The 20,994-nt window shown below is 43.9% G+C and overlaps 1 protein-coding gene across 4 annotated transcripts in view; it reads left to right on the plus strand.

Annotated features, from left to right (window-relative positions):
• Nucleotides 1-20,994, plus strand: part of AAK1 (AP2 associated kinase 1) — a 165,618-nt gene that overhangs the window by 51,013 nt on the left and 93,611 nt on the right. For all 4 annotated transcript variants that reach the window (XM_065890911.1, XM_065890912.1, XM_065890913.1 and 1 more), the window contains exon 2: nt 19,635-19,753. In XM_065890911.1, the coding sequence (XP_065746983.1) occupies nt 19,635-19,753 (119 nt within the window). The remainder of the gene's footprint in view (nt 1-19,634; nt 19,754-20,994) is intronic.

Below are 20,994 nucleotides of genomic sequence, written 5' to 3' on the forward strand. Positions count from 1 at the left end.
TCGCCCAACATGGCTACCGTACCACTCCCACTTGCACTCGTTACAGCTTAAGTTGCATGCACAGACTTCCACCAAATTCCACTTTTCCGAGGGAGAGAAACTGATTGGCCCAAGCTTGAGCCAGATATCCTTACTGATCCCATCAATTCCAGCAAGGATGAGGGTGAGGGTATTAGTTAATCAAACATGACTGGTAGGGGAAAGGGAGTGTCCAGAGAGAGGTGAATCGCTGAGGTGAGCAGACACCCTGAAGTTGTATTCTGAAAGTACACTAAGAAATTGTTGTATTCCAGGAGGAAAATGAGGAGGACTTGAATGAAGGCAATGGCAGTGAGTATGGGAAGAAGTAAGCAGATTTGAGAGAGATGGAGAAAGATCAATGAGCTCTGGTAGTTAGTTGGGTTTTGGGGAGAAGGAGTTGTTGAAGATAGGGAGTGGGGGAGGTGATGGTCACATTCACCATAATAGGCAACATGGGAAAGGTGGCTTGAGACAGGTGGGGGGGACACACAGGGCTTGATTTCAATTTAAACATGTTGAGTTTGGAGTGCATGTGAAAATTACAAGTGGAAATGTCTATCGAGTTAATTGAGAAAGTCCAATATATGGGTCTGGACCTCTGGGGAGAGTTGACAATCTTGTGAATGTAATTAAAGGATGCTGAAATGCTTAATGGGTGAACTTGCTTAGGGAGCATTTATAGAGTGAACAGATGCAAAAGGAAAATGTTCGAAAGGTAAGGTGGAGGGTGACTCAGGACTGAACCCTGAAGAAACACTAGCATTTAAGGAGCAGGGAGAGGATGAAGAACTCTAAAGGAGATCAAGAAATAGAGAGTAGGAGAACTGAGCATGCAGTGTCCTTTTCTTTGGAAGCCCAAAGGGAAAGCTTTGGATTCAAGACTGTCACCAGTGAAAAGTATGCATGGCAGTCAGGTGGGATAACGTCTGAAAAATAGTGTACTGGACTGAGGTGCAGAGCAGGCGTTGGAGAGGGCAGAAACCAGATTACAGGAGGTTTCTGAATGACTGGGAGGTAGACTGTGGAGGGAGAGAAGAATATAGGCAATTAACAATATCTGGTTGTGGAGAAGAGGAAAGGGGTGGTAGCCAGTTGGATCAAGAAAAGGGTGAAGAGTTGTTTTTCCTCTTTTTTCTTTCTAAGATCAGAGAGACTTGGAGCATGTTTAAATACTGGAGGGAGTGAGGTGGTAGAGAGAAACAACTGAAAATACAAGAGAGGAGGGATAGTTTCTGGAATAAAGTTCTTAAAGGGGGAGTGGCTGTCTCCAGAGACGGGAAGGGGGATGGAGGCAAAGATGGGGCTGATATAGAGAACTTAGAAAGAGAGGGGTGCGAAAGTTGAGGGACACAGGGTGGATTCAGGACTTTTCAGGACTTGGGAACTGTTGGTAGGTTGGGGTGGTGGAAGAGGGGAGGTGACGGCTTTTGGTGTTGAGATTTTCCTTAAAGATGCTTTTGACCCTGAGAATAATTTTAGAAACAAAAGTGGGTAGTTGTGCTCTACAGATCCGTGGGCATTTGGGGGGAAGGTGTTACACCCGGGAACAGGATCTCAGCGCATTTGTACTCTTGTCTGAGCCAGGTTGTTGATGTGCTTAGCATTGGACTCTCAGGTTTCTTTAGGATTGAATCACTAATTGCAGTGAAGCAGGCTCACACCAGACAGCATCTCTTAATATTCAGCATCCAGAGAAAAGCCTAAAGGCATCTTTGTGTTCAAAATTTCACTGAAAACTGAAAAGTTCCCACACTTCCATCACATACTCTTGCTAACATAGCCTGTATGGTCTGATTTTGTCTAATGCTAACTAGTTTTCACTTCATCCAAAACCCTTGACTTGCCATAATTAATTACTGCTAGAAAGCCAAGAGGTAAGCTTCCGTGTTCCCTTTTACAGCCCTGGGAGTGGGATGCAAGTGCAGTGAGTTCTCCTTCCTCCTCCTCCACACAGGCTTTCCCCTCCGGCTGAGACCCATTTCCCCGGTTCCCCTTAGTGAAGATGAAGGTGAAAGAGATAACCAAGGACGGTGACAAGAATTTGAATTTAAGAATAAGAATTCCCGTCTCCTCCATCCCCACTGCCTCCCTGACCTAAAGTGTAAGCCCCATTGAAATGTGCGGCTACTTGGTCTGGGTCCTTTACACCTCCTGTGGGGACAGATGTGGTGGGGATCAGTACCTGCCCTCGTTTCTGCCGCAGTGTAGATTGCAGCCTGCCTCCTACTGTTCGGGTGACTGCAGAGGGCAAGAGAATACGGGTTAGGGCCAGCAAGGAGGAACTGTAACTCAAGCTTTGTAGCTGAAATTCCTCCCACAGTCTGGTCCTGCAGGCAGGTCTGGGAAATGATCTCCTCCACTTTGCTGGAAGGTAGAAGATGTGCTGAAAACTGATGCCCCAGTAGTTACTTGGCGCTCTCCCATATTGTCACTCAGCTCTCCCTGTCACGGGGTGGTGAGGGGGGGTTACCTAGAATGGAACCCGGTAGGAAGAGTGTTGGGGCACCATTTTGCCCCCTCGTGGTGGGGGAGTACATTTTACAGCGTAGCCTGGTTCCTCAGGACAGCACAGCAGCCCACTCCTAAATGCGTGGTGCCAGAGGTCAGTGATGGAAAGTTCAGTGAATTCTTTGCTTTGCTCTGGCTCACTTTTCTTATTGGTAAAATGGGACTTGAGTCTCTGAATGGACGATGGGTAATTCGATGAGAAAATCACAGTAGAATGTGCTAGAGGAGCCTTAGAAGAATATTGTGTAGGTGGGCTTTAGGAAATGAGCCTGCTAGGCACAGATCCAGGGCACTGGACACGGACCCAGGTTATTGGGGTTCTGCTGCTTACGGAGTGAACCAGTGGTTTCCCCATCGGATGACGGGTATACTAATACTTGCCTCACAGGATTGTCACGAGGATGCAGTTAGAGGATGCATGTGAAAATGCTCGGCACAGAGCTGAATCTTGATAGTGCTATTTTTGGATGTATCCTAAACAGATGTGCTATCAAGTAGCTGGAAGAAGTGAAGGTGGATGGAGCCCAGACCACGTGGCCCTAATATTGTGGAGCGTTATATTGTATGTTTCTTTCTCTTTGTATTCTGATTACTTGAGTGTTAACAACAGAGCACTTTTTCAGCGTGCAGTCCAGGGTGGTGATGCTTCTGTGATCATTGACTTGACCTCTTAAGCTCAGAGGCCTTTGTTTTCTAGGCATATGTGCCTATGTCAGTCACCACGTGAACTCAGGCCTTGAAGAACGTCTCATAAGCATGGTTAATTGAGCTCATTATTATAATTCAACTGGTATCCACTTGCTTTTGTGTTTGTATCGTGTTTATACTGCCGTGAAACTCAAGCATAGTTGTTAACATATAAATATTTAAAAATAGTATTCTAGGGCTTCCCTGGTGGCGCAGTGGTTGAGAGTCCGCCTGCCGATGCAGGGGACGTGGGCTCGTGCCCCGGACTGGGAAGATCCCACATGCCGCGGAGCGGCTGGGCCCGTGAGCCATGGCCGCTGGGCCTGCGCGTCCGGAGCCTGTGCTCCGCAACGGGAGAGGCCACAACAGTGAGAGGCCCGCGTACCACAAAAATAAAAATAAAAAGAGTATTCTATTAAGGACTAATGCTCCTTTTATAGTTGGTGGGTGTCAGTCATTGTATATCATATATTTTAATCATGGAAAGTCACTGAAAAGAGAGGTTGGGCTACAGTCATGGTCTGGGGAAACCTGGGAGTGTACGTGGGGCTTTCTAGACCCCTCTCAGGACCACTTACCTCTCAAGACCATCGTCTTTCTCCTTTTGGACCTGCTTAGTGCTGCCATCAGGCTGCACAGGCACTGCTCCACCTCACTGCCCTGACCGTGTTGGAGGGTCGGGAAAATTTCCCAGGAAATTAGCCAGTCAGGATTACAGTAAGCATAGAAACAAATTAATGCAAAAAACCCACAATGAACAAAATATCAGAATTTTAAATAAAGACAAGATCAGCCATATTGGAACCTGAGGCAAAACGAAAAACCAGTACTGATCCTGTCTTTATTTTATTTTATTTATTTTTATTTATTTTTTTGCTGTACGCGGGCCTCTCACCACCGCGGCCTCTCCCATTGCGGAGCACAGGCTCTGGACGCGCAGGCCCAGCGGCCACGGCCCACGGGCCCAGCCGCTCCGCGGCACGCGGGATCATCGCGGACCGGGGCACGAACCCGTGTCCCCTGCATCGGCAGGCGGACTCGCAACCACTGCGCCACCAGGGAAGCCCTGTCTTTATTTTAAAAATGAAATTTGTTCATCATGGATTTTTTGTATTAATTTTCATTTTAAAATACATTAAAATATTATTTATCTTGATTACTGAGTTTTGGGGCACTCCCATAAATTTTGTGCTCCAGACATGTGCCTTACTCCCCTCACCCCAGTCCCAGCCCTGGTTTTACACCAAAGGCAGGGGAAATTTTCTCTGCATGGAATTTTGTGCATTGGTCCACCTTGCTGTGCTCCTTCCTGGTCCTTTTTGCAGACTTACCTTCTCAATACGCCTCCCAGGGTTTGGAGGACAGGTTTTTCTTTAAAAATAAACAACAAAAGGAGGGGTTTTTTTGTTTGTCTGTTTTTTATAATTTAAGAAAGATAATATATGGTCATTATAGAAAATTTGGAAAATAAAGAAAAGGATAAGGAAGAAAGTAATCAACTGAAATCCCATCATCCTCAGGTAAATCAGTCCTTAGATCTTCCTTAGATCTTTGTATATTAATGCAGGTTCTATTTTAATGTAAATCTAATTTTTAACTTAAAAATTCCCACTCTTCAAGTGCAATTTTTAATATGCTATTTTAACACTGTTCTGGATGCTTTCTGTTAAACAAGGCTTATGGTTAAAACTATTAAAATTTAGATCATATCAGAGCTCATGTATTTTATAAACATACTGGTGCAAGGTGTCTTAGGGTCATCGGGTTTCAAGGAACAGAAATTTAATTCAAATTAGAGTAAGTCAAAAGGAATGCACTGAATAAATGTAGGGGAACCTTCCAGAACCCAACAGCAGGAGGTGAAGCTAGATTTTGTGAGTCTTGCAAAGTCATCAGGTATCTCTTCTGTCCGTCTCTCTCCCCTTGGAGCCTCATAGTCTCAAATTGCAGCTTCTTCCAGGTGTCTGCTCTGATATCTTGCCTTTTTTTGCAAAACACTCTTCTCTGCTTTTTTGTGAGCATGGATGTGACTGACAGTAGCTACCAGCCTGGTCTGCATGGCTGTCCAACACTGTCTGACTCCGGTTCCTGAGTTGTTACTAGGATTCTCAAGAGAGAATGTGTGCCAGCTACCCACTCCTGGTCCCGGTAGCAATGCCAGGAGAAGGGAGCCACTTGATGTAATGCATCTAATCATTATTTCAGCATGGGGTGAAGGGTAAGGTAAGCTTGACCAATGTGTTTCCTACAAAGAATAAAAATAAAGTAAAATCTTTGCCCTCTGAGAGAATATAGTCCTCAGGAAAGACTGCTATGCAGACAAGTGGGATAATCATCAGGGTTAGAAAATAAAGTAGGGATGGGCATTCTGTTAGGTCAGAGTTCACATAGGAGGCCTGGTTTGAGCTACACTTGGACTTACAGTTACTCATTTACTATTTAAAGAGAAGGCAGCCATTCCAGATAGAGAATACAAGCAAAAAGCACCGAGGCACCGAATGACACTGGCCGGGCCAGTGTGGGCTCCAGATTCTGTTGGGACTTGCCTGCCACATTAGGGGTGGGATTTTATCTTGTAGGTGGTCGGGGCAAGAGGAGTATTCTGAGCAGGGGAGCAACATTACTGGATTGCTATTAGTTTAAGAAACATCTATTAATCATCTACTATGTACCAAACACCGTCCTAGCCCTGAGGACTCCAAGAGAAATAAGAAGCTCCTCTTGCCATTTTAATTTTCTTTGGTGACTCAGAGAGCAATGTAGAATGTTGTCCTTATGGTTTCATAGTATTCAAAGTCCTTAAACTGGTGTTTAATGATAACATCAAAGTATACGTCGTATACTTTATGCAAAAAATATAAAGTATCATATAGTATATAATAAAGTATTATGATAACATAACAAGTATTTCTACCAAGGCAGAAAAAAGTGGTTTCCTCTTTCCTTTAGCCTGTGTAGCAGGGGGAGATGAACATATTGGGGGGGGGGAGTCACAGTGCACTGTGATAAGTGCAACAATAGAGGTGCAGGCCAAATATGTGATAATGTGAAAGCCTGGCAGCGATTATCAGGGAAAGGGAAGAAAGACTTCATGAAAGAGATGTTATTTTAACAATCTTCAACTCCTTTTATCTAGCAGAGGATTGGGTCAGGGTCTTCAAGGCAGAGGGAATGAAATGCAGCAAAAAGGTTAAAGTTCTGAAAGCTTGGTGGTAGAGGAGGGAGCATGGGGAGATAGAGCTGGGCGAGGACAGGGAAGTATTCGGATGATAAAGGCCTAGAGCAGGGCTTCCCTGGTGGCGCAGTGGTTGAGAGTCCGCCTGCCGATGCAGGGGACACGGGTTCGTGCCCCATTCCGGGAGGATCCCACATACCGCGGAGCGGCTGGGCCCGTGGGCCATGGCCGCTGAGCCTGCGCGTCCGGAGCCTGTGCTCCACAGTGGGAGAGGCCACAACAGTGAGAGGCCCGCGTACTGCAATAAATAAAAATAAAGGTCTAGAGCATATGTTGTTGGTGGGAGTGTAAAATGATACAGTCACCTTGGGGAAAGGTCTGGCAGTTTCTTGTAAAATTAAACGTACACCTATACAGTGGCCTAGCACTCACACTCTTGAGTATTAGGTATTTACCCAAGAGAAATAAAAACATGGAACACAAAAAGACTTGTACAAGAACGCGTAGAGAGCTTTGTTCATAATAGTTCCAAATTTGAAATAACCCAAATGTCTTATCTGTAAGAGAGAGGATAAACAGGTCAGCAGTAAAAGTGACAAACTACTGACACACTCCACAGTATAAACTATTATGATGAGGGAAAGATCCTTACACAAAAAAGCACATACTGTATGGTTCCATTTATATGAAGTTTTAAAGTTGGCAAAATTAGGAATAGATTTAAAAAATCAAAACAGAGGTTGTCTCTAGGGGGGGATATGAGAGTGGGATTGTCTGGAAAGGGGTATGAGGGAACTTTCTGGGTTATGGAAAGGTTTTATATCTTGATGGGGTTTGGGTTACACGAGTGTATGCGTTTATCAAAACTCATCCAATAATACACTTGAGATTTATACATTTCACTGTAACTAGATTTTATTTCTACTCGACCTCCACAAAAGAACCATGAATTCTGAATACGAGTTAAAGAGATGCATGCTGACGTGTTTAGGGTGAAGTGCACCGAGGTCTGCACCTTACTTGGAAATGCATCAAAAATAAGATGAGTTGATGTTTGTGTAGATGGATGATAAATATGTGATAAAACAAGTGTAGCAAAATGTTAATAATTGTAGACTCTAGGTGGTGAGTATATGGATGTTTGCAGTATGGTCTTTTCAATTTTGCTATGTGTTTGAAATTTCTCACAATAAAATGGGGGAAAATATAAAGGTTCTTAACGTACTGCTGTGTTAAGGAATTTGGTCTTTATTCTGGCTTTGGGGAGTTAATGAATGCTTTTAAGAGGCGTTTTTAGATATGAATTTTAGAATGGAAAGAGATCCAAGGCATGGAAACTTAAGATTCTATTTTAGTTCCAGTAAAAAAAGAGAAGTATATGAAGGAGCATCAGGGATGGAAGAGAAGTGTGGATTCCAGAGAGGTTTAGGGGATAGAATTGTTAAGACTTGGGGAAATCAACTTGGGTGATGGTGAGAGTTGGGGTGGAGAGGAGATTGTGAACTGGTGCACAAGTACTGGGTAAGGAGCCACAACCTAGGGGTGGGTGCATGACGGTGATGGGTAGTACAGTCAGATATCCTGAACCTCAGAGGAAAGGCTTTAGTGTGAAGTTAGGTTGGAATGCTCTGTGATTAACTGTTGGGAGCTGAGAAAACATCACCCTGCTTCCCAGGATGAGGGCTCATCTCCCTCATAACTAGGAGGGTCGAGGCAGATTAGGATGACCTGGATAAAGCAGATGTGTCTGGAGATCAGTTCTAGTGAAACATAAAGAATTGAAAACTTTTATGTCATGTACCCTTGATGTCAGTGCATGTCCCAGGAGAACAGAAGACACAGCTTAACCTGGCTTCTGAGCTCAAATCACCACAGTAGAAAACGCTCTTTCTGGAACAGGATGCTTTTTCCGGAACAGGATGCTGTTTCTGGAACAGAGCTAGTTAACCTGATCTTACTACAAAAGCACAAAGTGCAGAACATGAAGTACGCTTTGAAGCATGAAGTTAAAGTGGAATGTTCTGGAATTAGCACTTGGAACCTGAGAGACTGTCAGCCAAGCTTTGGCTTTGCCGGAACCCCAGTTCTCCTTTGGAGACTGTGGACCAGTAACACACATCAAATGTTGGTGGAAATGATTCGAGCCGGAGCTTGAGTGTCTGTGGCGGGCGGTGACGAACCCGGGCACGGACGTCGTGCCCTCTGGCTGACCCCAGCTGCTCTCTTGGTTTGCACACCACTTACTAGAAGATTGCTGGCACCCGTGGCTTGGGCTGGGGGTGGGGTTGAGACAGTTCACGCCCGAGAGGCTCTCGGCTTCTTCACGTGAGGGATGAGGCAGCACCGAGCAAGGGGGAGTTTGATTTCTTTTCCTTCTCAACTGAAGAGGGTTTCATTTCCAGCTCAAGTGTTCTTTTTAAAAGACGGGGTCACAGGCAGAACAAGTACCACTCTGCGACAGCACAGAGATTTCTGTGAAGATGCAGCTCGTGCGTGTTGCCCCAGTACGCTGTCCAGTTGGCGTAGTCTCAGACGACCCTCTGCTGTACTGAGCCACACGCTCAGGGTTTTTCTCTGTGGGGTGGGCTGCCTCTTCAATTAGTGTCCCTTCTAGCCCATACTAGATTCTAACCTTCTGAAAAGCTGGCACTGTATATAGTGTGGTGTGGTTTGGTTTGGTTTGGTTTGGTTTGATGTGATGTGGGAATTTTTTTTTTTTTTTTTTTTTGGTTTCCTTAGGGTGCTAGGCAAGCACTTGAGGGTCTTTTATGCAGGGGCCACTGTGCTGCGTGACACAGGCCACAGTGAGTTATTCGTTGTCCTTGTCCTTGTGCGGTTTACAGGGTTCAGGGAAAGAAGGCATCAAACCAGGAATTACCTACCTAAGTATTTAATTATACTCCTGCTACATTCCGAAGGAAAAGAGGAGGGTGCTGTGCGAAACAAGGATGTAACCTGATCGGAAGAGGGGGTGGGGGCCAGGGGCAGTCAGGGGAGGCTCAACCAAGGCGGTAACACGTAGCCTGCAACTTGGGGGCTGACTCGTAGAAGCTGGTCAGGCCAAGAATGAGGTGAATAGGGCAAAGGGAGAGGCATGCACAGCAATCTTTAGGTAGTGTGGGGCGCAAGCAACATCAAGAAGAAAGAAGGCGATTGTGGCTGGAACAGAGTGAGCAGTGAGAGGCTGTGGTGAGAATGAGGTTGGAGAGAGAGAGAGATCACATCCTATCATGCGGTGCCTTGCAGGCCGTGCCAGCATTTGGAGTTTCCTTCTAAGGAGCCAGAAGCCACTGAGGAGTTTCAGACAGGAGAATGATATTCAATTTCTGTTTTTATAAGATCACCCTGGCTTGTAATAATAGAGAAGAGACAGTTGGCTCAGTGTGATCTGGGGATGTCAGTGAACAAAGGATATGGCCCTGCTGATGTCTCTCATCATTTCTCTCTATGTTTGCTAGACAGCCAAGCCCATGGAAACAGTTCAGACAAGGTGGGCCCGGTGGCTCTGGGAAAGGCCCTCTTCTGGTCGGTCTCAGCTGATGACAGGCCAGGTCCAATGTGCTCTGGTTCTATGTGCAGTAATTCACAAGCCTCTGGTGTGTGTGACCAACTTGATTTCTTAAACGCTAACCTTTGTTCCAGGTAGGCAGGTGCCTTCTCTGCAAATGTCTATTATTATTATTATTATTATTATTTTTAAAGACTCATGCCAAAAGAGAATGGAGATGAACTGGAGATGTTCCCTAGTTGTTGCAGTCCTAGAAAGGAAGAGCCACCTGCCAGCTGTCCCGTGTTCAGCCAGGGCTGTGGCCTTCATTGGGTTCCGTTGATGTTTCTGTATCACTGCCAGAGTTTGCCAGTGGCTGACTCTGTGCCCACAGCTCCCGATGGAGAGGGAGGAAGTTGAGTACCTCAAGTCATCTCCCATCTGGGTGTTCTTCCTGCCTGGGGATAGGACTGCTTTGACATGTTCCCCAGAAAGAGTTGGCACATGGTGATTTTTAATTTGAGGTAAGTGAGGAGAGATTGATGTTAAAAAACAAACCCCAAGTCCCCACTGAAATGTGTTGACAAATGCTTCAAATTGACCTTTTCTCCTGCAGAATCTTTGCTGTGCTCCTTGCCATCTGTTCTAGAGTTTAGAACATTTTTGTTCCTTCTGAAACTTATGGCCAAGTTGTCTTGAATAAATTGTGGATGGATGTTTGTCAGCCTCTTCGTCGTCACTCCCCGTGGGAGCTGACAGTGCACTCAAGTTCTCCCTCTCACCGGGCCAGTGAGGGAGGCCAAGCTTTGGACAGGCCCCTTGGCTTTCACCATGTCTTTTCCCTAACCTTCCCTGATAATGGAGGTGTCTTGTAGGGTCCGCTGCAGGGAGGGAGGGAGGGACGGCAGCATGGGAGAGTGGACCAAGGTCAGGGCCAGGAATTGGTATGCCTGTTTTTCAGTCCTGGCCCTGCCTCTAGGTGGCGGTACTAGGGAGGCCACTTGGGCTTTTCTCCATGCCTCAGTTTCCCAGCTAGTCAAGTAGAGATTGTCGTACATGTCCTGCTACTTCACAAGGCTCTCATAAAGGTTGAGGCAGGGCTGTCTCATTCAGTCCAAGCCTGGAAATAGGTGTCCTTAACTTGCACAGGGGTGAAGAGCTTTTCTAAAGTTGTAGCTGGGATTTAAAAAGTGGGAGATTTCTCCTAAAAATCTAGCTTCTCTTGGAAATCAAAAAACTTGGCAACCCTCAGCCCACGTTCCTCCATGGCAGCAACTGGCCTTCACTGAGGAGCGGCTGCCCCGTGAGCAGGGCGTGCACTTTCTGGTTTGCACGGTCTCACTACTCCCCGTGATCTCCCATCATTAGACTCCCTCTGTACACTTTGTTATACCTGCACTGTTTCCCTCCCTTAGATGATCTGTCTGGCCCCTGTAGGTATTTGAGTTTATGCCCTTTATCTCAAGAAGATACGCCAGATTTAGAACTTCATGGTAAGTCAGATATCTGTCACACAAATACAAAGAACTTTGGTAGGGGGGAGGTAAGGAGGGAACCTATATTCATCACATACCACGTATGTGCTCGGTGCTTTGCCTGTCATTTAATCCTCCCCAAAGCTAAGAGGTAGCTCTCAGCTGCCCTTGACAGGTGAGAGGACAGGGCCTCAGTGAGATCATGGCTTTCCTGAGCTGGGGTTTGAACCTCATCTATTGGACTCTAAAGGAATACTCCACGGTCTCAGTGTAAAGTGGACGTGGTGGCCCCGCCTCCCCCCACCCCCCAGGCTGCCTGTGCACATTTGTGTCTGTGGTAGGCTAGTAGGTAAGGGCCGTCTGCGTGACTTTCAGTGCTGTAGTCCTTTTTTCTTTATAAAATACTTTTACATAGGGCTACAGAATATTCTTGGGATTTTTTTCTCCTTTAAAGCAGAGTTTCCCCCCTTTTTTCTAGCATCTTTTTCAGAATGAATAATAAGCAGATAAAAGGAAGCTGTGTGCAGAGCCCTACTCTTAAGTGGAGCCACTTTCCCTCGTGGGACCACTGCAGCACCTCCTGTAATCCTATGTCTCTGAGGAAACCGTTCTTTTAAATACCACTCATTTTGCCTTAATTTCTGCAGTTGAGGAAATGGAGACCAAAGAGATCCAGTAACTCGTCCAGTGTTGCCCTTTCTTTTACATCTCCCAGATACATCCCACTTTAACTGGGTTCTGTCTCTGATTCTTTAGTTAAGATTCAGGAGGCTGTTTTATTCTAGTTTTCTCTTCCTCAAGTAATTCCAAGAGAAACTGCATTAAGTAAACAGCATTCATCAGGGTAAACCTTATTTTGAAAGAGAAACGCAGAATTTATAGGGTGGAGAAGTGGAGGACACGAACAGAGTGTGAAGTTTTCCTCACTTCGTTTTGTTTCCTCACTTTAGTTTGTCTGCTTTCATCTCACACAAGTGGAAGCCATTCCTAAAGGTGTAGATGGGGCTTATGATAGGAAATGAAGTTCCTTTTACCTGCAGGAAATAAGCAAGCAGCAGGTTTTAGTGCCCCGACTCTAGGCCCGATTTTTAAATATCCACCAAAAACCTCTTTGGCAGCAAATCCAGAAACGCTGTTTCAGCACCAGGATGGGCTTTGTCTCATGGTCTCATCATTCTCATTGTCTGCCCACCTGTTTCCCATCTCCGTGCATGTCACTGCTCAGATCATCAGTTTGGTGTTTTCCTTCTCTTCCTTATCACCTTCCCTCCCCCCCCCCCCCCCCCCCCCCGATCCCTCACTCGTCCTTGCTAAGTGGAGTCACTGGTGTCTTGATTCATTCAGAACAGCCCCCAAGGCCTGGTACCAGCTAGCATGATTCCGTATTTGAGATTAAGCCAGGAGAGGTACTACACTTACTTCAAAAGCCCCATTGCCAGTGTTGAATATTCATGGCCAGGCTCCTTGAAGACGTTGTGTTTAAAAGATCTCAGTCAAGATAATGATGTTGATGACCATGATCTCTTGCTGATGTCAGAGTTGAGATTTTAGAAATTATATAACACCCCCCTCTATGTATTACAAATTCTTACCTGCCTTTTTCTCCCAGGATAGAACTAGGCATTTCTGTCATCTTTGCTTGAGAGGTAGAAGTCCAAGTTATCTCAGTAATTTCATTGGTGACTCCATGATCCTATGCTTACTAAAGCCTTTTATCAGTAAAGTGGAAAGCAGGTAATCCTAAGAGTTTAAACGATGAAGGATCTATTGGGAAATGCAAATTAAAACCACAATTAAAAACTACCACTGGCATTTTTCACAGACCTAGAACCAAAAATTTCACAATTTGTATGGAAACACAAAAGACCCCGAATAGCCAAAGCAATCTTGAGAATGAAAAACAGAGCTGGAGAAATCAGGCTCCCTGACTTCAGACTATACTACAAAGCTACAGTAATCAAGACAGTATGGTACTGGCACAAAAACAGAAACATAGATCAATGGAACAGGATAGAAAGCCCAGAGAGAAACCCACGCACATATGGTCACCTTATCTTTGATAAAGGAGGCAAGAGTGTACAGTGGAGAAAGGACAGCCTCTTCAATAAGTGGTGCTGGGAAAACTGGACAGGTACATGTAAAAGTATGAAATTAGAACACTCCCTAACACCATACACAAAAATAAGCTCAAAATGGATTAAAGACCTAAATGTAAGGCCAGAAACAATCAAACTCTTAGAGGAAAAACATAGGCAGAACACTCTATGACATAAATCACAGCAAGATCCTTTTTGACCCACCTCCTAGAGAAATGGAAATAAAAGCAAAAATAAACAAATGGGACCTAATGAAACTTCAAAGCTTTTGCACAGCAAAGGAAACCATAAACAAGACCAAAAGACAACCCTCAGAATGGGAGAAAATATTTGCAAATGAAGCAAGTGACAAAGGATTAATCTCCAAAATTTACAAGCAGCTCAATAACAAAAAAACAACCCAATCCAAAAATGGGCAGAAGACCTAAATAGACATTTCTCCAAAGAAGATATACAGTCTGCCAACAAACACATGAAAGAATGCTCAACATCATTAATCATTAGAGAAATGCAAATCAAAACTACAATAAGGGGCTTCCCTGGTGGCGCAGTGGTTGAGAGTCCGCCTGCCAATGCAGGGGACACAGGTTCGTGCCCCAGTCCGGGAAGATCCCACATGCCGCGGAGTGGCTGGGCCTGTGAGCCATGGCCGCTGGGCCTGCGTGTCCAGAGCCTGTGCTCCACAACGGGAGAGGCCACAACAGTGAGAGGCCCGTGTACCGCAGGAAAAAAAAAAAAAAAAATACAGTGAGATATCATCTCACACCAGTCAGAATGGCCATCATCAAAAAATCTACAAACAATAGATGCTGGAGAGGATGTGGAGAAAAAGGAACACTCTTGCACTGCTGGTGAGAATGTGAATTGGTACAGCCACTATGGAGAACAGTATGGAGGATCCTTAAAAAACTACAAGTAGAACTACCGTATGACCCAGCAATCCCAGTACTGGGCATATACCCTGAGAAAACCATAATTCAAAAAGAGTAATGTACCAAAATGTTCATTGCAGCTCTATTTACAATAGCCAGGAGATGGAAACAACCTAAGTGTCCATCATTGGATGAACAGATAAAGAAGATGTGGCACATATATACAATGGAATATTACTCAGCCATATAAAGAAACGAAATTGAGTTACTTGTAGTGAGGTGGATGGACCTAGAGTCTGTCATACAGAGTGAAGTAAGTCAGAAAGAGAAAGACAAATACCATATGCTGACACATATGTATGGAATCTAAGAAAAAAAAAATGTCATGCAGAACCCAGGGGTAAGACAGGAATAAAGACACAGACCTACTAGAGAATGGACTTGAGGATATGGGGAGGGGGAAGGGTAAGCTGTGACAAAGTGAGAGAGTGGCGTGGACATATATACACTACCAAACGTAAAATAGCTAGTGGGAAGCAGCCGCATAGCACGGGGAGATCAGCTCGGTGCTTTGTGACCACCTAGAGGGGTGGGATAGGGAGGGTGGGAGGGAGGGAGACGCGAGGGGGAAGGGATATGGGAACATATGTGTGTGTGTGACTGATCCACTTTGTTATGAAGCAGAAACTAGCACATCATTGTAAAGCAATTATATTCCAATAAAGACGTAAAAAAAAATAGATATGGGAACATAAAAAAAACACAATTAAATATCACTACACACTTACTAGAATGGCTAAAATAAGAAGACCAGTAATACCAAGTGTTGATGATAAAACGGATTCTGTATCCCTATGTGGCAGTAATTACCTTGAGTTGTACGGTAGCTGTTCCTTTCCATGGGCCATGTGCTTGGGTTTGCCACAGTCTCCACTAGTCTCTGTAGCCTTTTCTGTAGTAACATTAAGAGGAGAGTTAGTTCATTTTTGAGGCCTCGTTATGTGTCAGGCACTACTCTAGGGCACGAAGATACAGAGGGGAACCGAGCAGATAAAATCTCTAAATTCACAGTGAGTGGTAAGTACCCATCCACATCATCAAAAATTAGAGGGAGAAAGTTAGACCAAGAGTGCTATGTATTTTAGGGAAAGTGGGAGAAAGCATGTCTCTTTGTGGAAGTAAATAAAATTTATTTATTTATTTATTTACTTTTGGCTGCGTTGGGTCTTCGTTGCTGCACGTGGGCTTTTCTAGTTGTGGCGAGCAGGGGCTACTCTTTGTTGCGGTGCACGCGCTTCTCATTGCGGTGACTTCTCTTGTTGTGCAGCACGGGCTCTAGGCGTGTGGGCTTCAGTAGTTGTGGCGCGTGGGCTCTAGAGCGCAGGCTCAGTAGTTGTGGCGCATGGGCTTAGTTGCTCCGTGGCATGTGAGATCTTCCCGGAGCAGGGCTTGAACCCGTGTCCCCTGAATTGGCAGGTGGATTCTTAACCACTGCGCCACCAGGAAAGCCCAAAAAATATTTCTGTATTTAAAGTTAATAGGTAAAAGAGTGTCTGTGTCAAAATTATCCTGCCTCTTTCACTTACCTCACATAATGGATCAGATCCTTTTTCCCTTTATGATTCAATAAATTCATGAATTTTCCCACAAATGGATTTCAGTGTAATCATGGAGATTATCTTAGTTTCAGACAGTGCCAGTAGGCAGCGAGATTGGCACAGGCTCCCGTGGGCAGACTGGCCCAGGCTCTGCTGAATGTTAGCTTTTCTTACCTCTGTCCAACCTCTCCCCAGCTCAGCTTTAGATTTTTCCATTTAATCAAGATCTAGGGATGCACCTCAACCTAAGGTAAGCACCTCGGGCTTCCCTGGTGGCGCAGTGGTTGAGAGTCCACCTGCCGATGCAGGGGACACGGGTTCGTGCCCCGGTCCGGGACGATCCGACATGCCGCGGAGCGGCTGGGCCCATGAGCCATGGCCGCTGAGCCTGCGCGTCCGGAGCCTGTGCTCGCAACGGGAGAGGCCAAAACAGTGAGAGGCCTGCATACCGCAAATTAAAAGAAAAAACAAACAAACAAAAAAGCCATTAAGGTATGCACCTCTCTTGAAGTCTTATAGCTGCCTTCTGTAATCCCTGCACCCTCTTTAGCTGCGGCTGAGAATCTTATTACCCTAATCTGTGTGGTGGATGTGGGCCTGTGGTGGAGAAGTGTCTCGAGTCGTGCTCTGTGCCCTCTACCTTAAATTTACACTCTGTTTGGTCAACTACACGGTGTAAGTGGTTAACATCTTTAAAGGGACAAATCCTTTCAGGCTTCAATTTTTGATCTCATGATCAAGAAGCCCTGATTTAAATGCTTCTCACCTGCAAATAAGCCCTTTTATAGGCATAGATGCCTAAAACGTGGTTCTGTCTATGTAAAGCATAGTGGTTCATTGCGTTGCCTTTAGATTTATGTTGGTCATAGGCTTTGAGGATCTGGGCTGGCTCTTCTCAACCAGTTGTCCTTGACTGGATCATGTGGTAGGCCTCTGACCCGTTTCTTCAGTCTGGTCTGGAAAGGTCATCTTGCTACCTGGCAAAGAAAGCTGACTGCTCCCATCTGGTGGCAGTTATCTCAAGTTGCCGCATCACCAACCTGCTTCTAAAGACTTGCCTCATTCTTTAGTGGTGCCATGCATCACAGAACTGCAGGAACTAGTCATTCCCAGCTTTTGTTCTGCAGGACTGTCAGGTGTGTCCTTATTCTCTAAATGAGTATTGCATAGTTTTCACTAAGGTAAGTGAAGTGGAAAGAACATTTTTTAGATAATCAGGACGGTGAAACTGGTCCAGGTTCTGCCCATAACTAGCCATGGGATCCTAAGCCTCACTTGTTTCTTCCCCCCACAAAGCAAACTGCTTGGACTAAGGCTCTCTCGAAACACTACTGGTACGTAGTCTGTAGTTCTGTGATTTTTTTTAAAATTCAAACTGTCTGTAAAATGAAAACCCTCTTGTATTATTCACAAAACAATTATGACTATACATAGAAATTTTAAAATTTATACTATCATTTTCCCCAATTTTATTTTATTTTTTTTCATTTTCCCCAATTTTAATTGCTAAGACACATCATGAATTTAATGGCTTTTGGCGGCGGGGGGGGGGGGGAGGGGGGGAAGGAAGACAAATGCTTCTGCATTAAATGTACATATTTATTACAAGAAAATTCTGATATCCTAAAAATTAAAATGTAAAAAATATGCATCTTAGAATTGAGGAGGTTCTTTTTGCATGTGTAATTAGACCTCTAGTTGTCAATGCATGCTAGGATTTTAAAAATCTTCTATAGTAAATACTCAAAATTGTAGAGTTAAATTGAGAATTGAGCAGTATGAGTGGACTTTAAAGTATTACAAGAAAATGTTATTGAGGTACAAAACTTAGAGACATGACAGCTGAAGTGAAAGATTGTATGGTGAACTTTACTGTTTATCTGAGTACTGAAGAGCACAAGGACAGGAAGTATACAAGCATGCAGTCTTTGATAAATCATTATCAAAATGCACTTTTGGAACATTTGAGCCCATGAAACAATTTTTTTAACACAGAATTATGTGTGTATTTTATGAAAACATGCAAGAGTGCTTTATGATTAAAGCTGTCTTTGGTTGCATGGTACAGAATCTGACTCAAGTTAATTTGAAAAAGAACAGTTATTTTAAAGATACAACAGGAAATATCTTGAACATCAACAGATAGGTACTGGAGGGCTGCTGGGTCTCAGAGGATTTAGAGTGGAATGATTGGGACCCAAGTCTTATATCTCAGGTCTGAGGTCTCTATAATCACTGCTAATTACCTTGTATCAATTTTGCACGTGGCTGCTTGCCCCAGTACTACGCCATGACCTCAGCTCAACTTCCTGTACTGCTGACTTGTCTCTGTGTTCGGCTCCATCCAATTAGACATCTCCGTGCAAAGAATAGCCTAGCAATTTTTTTCACTACCCAGGGTCAGTGCGCAGGATAGTTCAAGCTAAATTATGCAGGTGTGTGAGCAGGCACATGGACTAAGTGTCTGATATAACCGCTGCTTATCCCAAAGCCTTCAACTTCGATAGCCTTGCTGCACATTATCTACCCAAACCCCTCTTAACAGTGGCACTGAACGCCTCATACAGTGTTTGGGGAGTGAGGTCAAGGTTAGGAGCTCTAAGAATTTGTGGAACGCTAAGGCATAAGCAATTCAGAGCACTGAAGAATTTCTTTTGGAGTTATAGTAACTTCTTTTAATGAATTATGAACTGTCTTTTAGAGAAGGGTTAGTGCAGACATTAAAAACTCTGCCCAGTAATCGTCATACTTGCCTGGTGTCTGCTGTGTTGTAGAATAGTACTTTCCTAACTATGTCTGTGTCTTCTCAACAGCCCATGAGGTAGGGAGGGCAGGAGGAATCCTCAGAGTGTATTGTTGATTTGAGTTGGGGGATGGGGTGAGGAAGGATGAGAAAAAAGGGAGAGAAGGAGATTCTTGAAATTAATTGCCAACTATTCATAGAGCAATTATTGAAATAATTTCCGAGCCTCTCTTAAGTTGGACTTATGTTTTTTTAAAGAAGTCCTTGGTTGAATCTAATCTCTTTGAGCCTCTGTTTTCTTCAGCTAGTAATTGTTGTCTTAAGGGAAAAAATATCACCCAGCTTCACAGGATTGTGGTATGAATTAAACAAGAGCTCAAAGTGCCTAGGATAGCAGTTGGAATGTAGTTGGTTCTTTTTTTTCATCCGTTCATTCATCTGTTTATCTGTAGTTTCTTTGGAAGATAATTACTGTTCTTCCTGTTTTTTTTTAGATAGACGTTTAGGAACGATTTTTCTCTCTTTTTTTTTTTTTTTTTTTTACTTAAATGACCTCATATCCTTTTTTTTTGAATTTTATTTATTTATTTTTTATACAGCAGGTTCTTATTAGTTATCTACTTTATACATATTAGTGTATATATGTCAATCCCAATCTCCCAATTCATTCCACCACCACCTCCCCCGCCCATTTCCCCCCTGGTGTCCATACATTTGTTCTCTACATGTGCCTCTATTTCTGCCTTGCAAGCTGGAGGAACAATTTTTCTGACTTGCTACCCAATCCCACATGTGATACCTTTGAGTCCCCAGAATCTTAAGAATGCTTTCTATGCCAGGCCAGCCCTAGGCCTAGCTGATGATGACATCAGTACCATTAACAGTGACATCAGCAAACTGCAGCCACCATGGTCATTTGATTGACTTTTTAAACATGACTCAAAAGAGCTTGTATGTGTGTTTCTCTCACAGGTGGATTTGCTATCGTGTTTCTGGTGAGGACAAGCAATGGGATGAAATGTGCCTTGAAACGCATGTTTGTCAACAATGAGCATGATCTCCAGGTGTGCAAGAGAGAAATACAGATAATGGTAAGGCTGCCCCTCAGACTTGGGACTGCTTGTTTAAAATGGGGAGAGGGACTGTGCCCTCTCATAAGAAAGCCAGTGGGGGGCTTCTTCCCTTCCCTGAGATGGCAGAGAGGCCTTGCACAAAATGGGAGGGAACAGCCATGGGGTGTAGGGCGCTGCTCCTGCCTTGGTCACTCTTAGCTAGAGGGTTGAGGAGAAAGGAGCATAGTGAGAGAACCGACCAATTTTCAGGTCAGAGAAATAGTTTGAGGCACTGGGAAAAATTTACTTAACAACTTCGTTCCCAGAATTAACTATGGAGATCCTAGCTTCCCAACAAACCTCCTCTTTCCATCTTATCATCTATCAGCTACCAGTCCTAGTTTTCAACCCTCTCAAGCCCTTCAGCATTCCATGAACATATCCTTCCATACCTTTATATTACGTAAACGTAGTTCTTTCCCCCAGAATGCTTTTCCCTTTTTTTTTTTTTTTTTTTTTTTGCCTAGAAACTGCTTACTCATACAATACTCTGTGATCCCATTTATAAAAGTCTAAGAACAAGCAAAAGTGATCTGTGGTAATAGAGATCAGAAAGTGGTCGTCTGGGTGTGGAAAATTCACTAGAAAGGGGTATGTGGGAACTTCCTAGGCCATGGAAATTGTTCTGTATCTTGTTTTGGGTGGTGGTTATGGCTACACCATTGTCTGAACTCAGTTGGACACTTTCAGATCTGTGCATTTTATTATATATTAATTATATCTCACATCTTAAAAACTTAATAAGTTTTCAAGATTTAGGTTCATATTGTGTTTAAAGAAAGAGACCCTATCTGTTAGATATATGATGAAATATTTGTGGATGAAATAATATGATTTCTTGAAATTAAACGAGTGGATTTAGAAGAGAAACAAGATTGGCGATGAGTTGATTACTGTATAAGCAGGGTGATGGGTATATGGGAATTTGTTGGAGTTGTCTCTTTCTTTCACTTCTGTTTGACATTATACATTTAAGAAATTTGGATAGTCTTTGTGTTTCCACAGTACTTTTCTTTATGCCAATTATATTGCTTACCTTGTTACTATATAAGTGATGCTGCCTTTAGAAAGTAAGTTATTTAAAATCAGAAACTTTGTATTCCAGTACACTACCTGACATAAAGTAAATACTTAAACTTTGGATGAAATGAATGTATGAATAATGGTCATAGCAGATGCAGATGTTCACCTAGAGGTGATGACTCCTTTGTGCCCTACAT

The sequence above is a fragment of the Phocoena phocoena genome, chromosome 14 (genome assembly GCF_963924675.1).
Source record: "Phocoena phocoena chromosome 14, mPhoPho1.1, whole genome shotgun sequence".
NCBI classification, from domain to species: domain Eukaryota; kingdom Metazoa; phylum Chordata; class Mammalia; order Artiodactyla; family Phocoenidae; genus Phocoena; species Phocoena phocoena.